General features: G+C 37.4%; 1 protein-coding gene across 2 annotated transcripts in view; it reads left to right on the forward strand.

Annotated features, from left to right (window-relative positions):
* The first annotated feature begins 280 nt into the window (after window positions 1-280).
* Window positions 281-3890, forward strand: part of LOC126384431 (zinc finger and SCAN domain-containing protein 2-like) — a 58908-nt gene continuing 55298 nt past the window's right edge. The window contains exons 1-2 of one of the 2 annotated variants that reach the window (XM_050035519.1): window positions 333-632; window positions 2018-3210. In XM_050035519.1, the coding sequence (XP_049891476.1) occupies window positions 470-632; window positions 2018-2958 (1104 nt within the window). In that variant the 5' untranslated portion in view covers window positions 333-469 and the 3' untranslated portion in view covers window positions 2959-3210. Of the gene's footprint in view, window positions 633-2017; window positions 3211-3890 lie in introns of those variants that run through there. The other variant, XM_050035518.1, reaches the window with a different exon arrangement.

Raw genomic sequence — 3890 nt, forward strand, 5'->3', positions numbered from 1 at the left:
TTGCACCCAGAGTCCCAACCTTTTTGCCTCAGCCCAGACACTGAACTTACCTGAGTTTTTATTTGCATGCCATTATGGTACTTGGCTACAATCGCCTATTAAGAATAATTAAATATGATGTGAAATATGATACACTGATATATTTACTCAGATGTCGCATATTCTCTGAAAAAAACAAAAAAAAAACACAGAGAAGTCTGGAAATTAGGGTATGGAAAAGTATGGAATTTTGAAATAGTCTGGAAATTAGGGTATGGAAAAGTATGGAATTTTGAAATTCCAAATGTGTAGGAACCCTGAAGCTCTGATGGGCTGAGCGGTCCGGACCCGTTTTATTTTGGAGAACTGAACCGGAAGTCGTCGTTGTGTGTTTCCGTGAATCGGCGAGCAGTAATCAGAGCTTTAATACAAGCAGAAGAAACGTCGGTGTGTCTCTCCTGTCCTCTGTCCCTCTGTCTCTGGGTCCAACATGTCCAGACTCCAGGGCCTGAAGACTTTCATCAACCAGCGGCTCACCGCGGCGGTGGAGGATATCTTTGGACATCTGGAGAGGACAATAACCGAGTATGAAGAGGACATGGACCGCCGCCACCGGAAGCTGCTGGATAAAATGAAACAGCGGACAGAAGCAGGTCGGTGCTAAGCTAACGTTAGCAGAAACGTCCGTTCATACACAAAGGCTGTTAGCAGCTAACAGCTAGCTCCTGCTAACAGAACAGAACGGGCCGAAGCTAGCAGCGCTGCGCCGTGACGTCATCACTAATGTGTAATAACCACTAATCGGACTAATCAGATAAAGTCCTGTTGATTATAACAATCACATACAAAGTATTATATGTTTATTAATCACAGGTAAAAATGACACAGTCAGTTTACTGCAGGAAACATTTTAAAGCTCACCTGACACACTTTATTCACTCTGCACATTATATTTCATATTTATAGTTTTTATATATTTTGCACGCCAGTCTTCACACTGTAGCATAATGTGCATATATCATTTTATATTTATTATCATTTATTTTTGTATATTTTATACACTACAAACTCAGCACTAGTCGTGTTAACACTGTAGCATAATGCACATATGTTATTTTTATATTTATTTATTATTATTTATGGTTGAAGGTTTTTTTTATATTTTATTTTATTTTTATACTTTTTACACATTTACATATTTTATATATATATTTAGATCACAACACGCCCTGACCACAGAGCCTGTCCCTACAGGTGGTGGGCTAATCGGTTGGTTTCAGGTCGATCATAGACGAGGAACATACTGCCATCTAGTGGTCAAAAGAGTGGTTTAGTGACTGATGATACGTATCTACCTTTGTTTATCATAAATTCATATCCTTAATGTGCCCTAAATATTAGAGTCAGAAATAAAGAAAATTTAAAAATATTTTCAAAGAAGACAAGTAAAGATGAGACAATTATTAAATCCAAGAAAGTTATTTTTTACATTATTTACAATCAATCTTAAAAGCAAGAAAATCATTTTGAAAATGAAAAGAAAATTTTAAAAGAGGAAAATTAAAAATAAGAAAATTATTTAAAACAAATTTAAAACAAAATTTCAAAAAGAATATTTAAAATAAAGAAAATTTAAAAACAAAATTGTTCAAAAAGGAAATTATTTAAATTAAAGAAAATTAAAAACAGAAAAATTCATAAGAGGAAAATTAAAAATCAAAAATGATTTAAAAAATTAACAAAATTATTTAGAAGAAAATTTTTTAAAAAATCAAAAAAATTATTCAAAAAGAAAATTATTTGAATAAAAGAAAATTGTAAAAATGAGAAAATTAAAAATAAATGTTATAAATAAGACATTAAAAATAAGTAAATTAATAAAAACAAAAATTAAAAACAAGAAAATTATTTAAAATTAAGAAATTAAAAACATAACATTAAAAACGAGAGATTATAAAAATAAACACAAGAAGCTTATTTAAAAGCGAAAATTAACAACAACAACAACATTTTGTTTCCTGTTTCCTGTTTGCTGCAGAGGTCCAGCAGCAGCTGTTGGTGGTTAAAGAAGAGGTTCCCCTTGAGCAGCAGGAGTGGAGCTCCAGTGTGGACCAGGAGGACCCAGAGCCCCCACACATTAAAGAGGAAGAGGAGGAACTGTGGAGCAGTCAGGAGGGAGAGCAGCTTCAAGGGCTGGAGGAGGCTGATATCACCAAGTTCACATTCACTCCTGTCCCTGTGAAGAGTGAAGATGATGAAGAGGAACCTCAGTCTGAGGGACACCACTGTGGAGGACCAGTTGGGGGGGCCAAGGCGTCAGACCTCTCTGAACCTGAGACTGAAGTCAGTGATGATGACGATGATGATGATGATGAAGATAAGGAGACCAGAGAACCTCCGTCAGGTTTAAACTCTCTGAAAAATGACGTTCCAGTTGGCGATGACGGACATGATGGCAGCAGGAAGTCTTTTATCTGCTGCGAATGTGGACGAAAGTTTGGTCGTAAGGACAGTCTGAGACGACACATGAGGTTCCACACAGGAGAGAAACCGTACAGCTGCTCCGTTTGCGGGAAACGTTTCTCCCAAAGGCCAAATCTAATCCGTCACATGAGGTGTCACTCCGGAGAGAAACCCTTCAGCTGCTCCTTCTGCGACACCAGCTTCGCCGTGCGGAGCGCGCTGGTGAACCACCTGAGGATCCACACCGGGGAGAAACCGTTCAGCTGCTTGTTCTGTGACAAGAGCTTCACACAGAAGGGCGGGCTGAAGAAACACATGACGGTGCACACGGGGGAGAAACCATACAGCTGCCCCGTGTGCGAGAAGAGTTTCTCTCAGAAGGCAAACCTGACGTATCACTTCTCCGTACACACGGGACAGAAACAGTTCAGCTGCAGTGTGTGTGAGAAGAGGTTCACGTGGCAGTCACAGGTCAAGAGTCACAAGTGTGTCGGTGAGAGCAGCGGTGGCTCCTGAAGCTGTGAGCGAGCGGCGCCAACACGACGGTGACTGCTTCGAATGAATTTAATATGTATTTTACAGAAAATAAATGTTGACTGAGATCGAGTTCTGACTCTTTAATTTCTGTTTGACAACAAACATAAAACCTCTGTCAGTGTTCCCCACAGGAAGTCAGTTATATTAAATAATTGGCTTGATGTCTTTTAACAACATGAGAAGGAAGTGAGCAACAAAAGAAATGAGTTAACAAATGAGCAAAAATGACATTTGAAAGAAAATTATTTAAATTAAAATAAGAATTAAAAATGAAATTAAAAACATGTTCATAAAAAATAAAGTTAAATATAGGAACATTTATTTAGAAAAGAAAATTAAAAGAATATTTTAAGAAATGTATAAACAAGAAATTTAAAAGAATTAAACAATAATTAAATAATTTTCTTAACTTTTATTTTCTTGTTTGTTTTTTGTTTGTTTTTTTAGTAAATTTCCTGTTCCCACAGGTACCTGGAGGACAGACCATATCACACCTGTTTTGGCCTCTCGCCAGTGGCTGCCAGTAAAGTTCAGAACTGACTTTATGGTTCTCCTGTCTGTGTGCAAAGCCCTTAATAGCCTGGCCCGTCCGACATCTCAGACCTTCTAACCCCTTATTCTACACCCAGGTCTCTCAGGTCAGCTGACCTGGGGCTCCTGGCTGGCCCACGCTCCAAACTTGAAGGGATAGTGCACCCAAAAATGAAAATTCAGCCATTATCAGAATCAGAATCAGAATCAGAATCAGAAATACTTTATTGATCCCCGAGGGGAAATTATTTATGTTACAGGTGCTCCTTGCAAGAGAGGAAAGATACGTGAAAATATAAGAAATTTAAACAATAGTATTTACAAATATATAGTTAAATAAACAGGAATTATTAACAAACATAAACGTAAATAAATATATA

This window comes from Epinephelus moara, chromosome 22 (genome assembly GCF_006386435.1).
Source record: "Epinephelus moara isolate mb chromosome 22, YSFRI_EMoa_1.0, whole genome shotgun sequence".
Lineage (NCBI taxonomy): Eukaryota > Metazoa > Chordata > Actinopteri > Perciformes > Serranidae > Epinephelus > Epinephelus moara.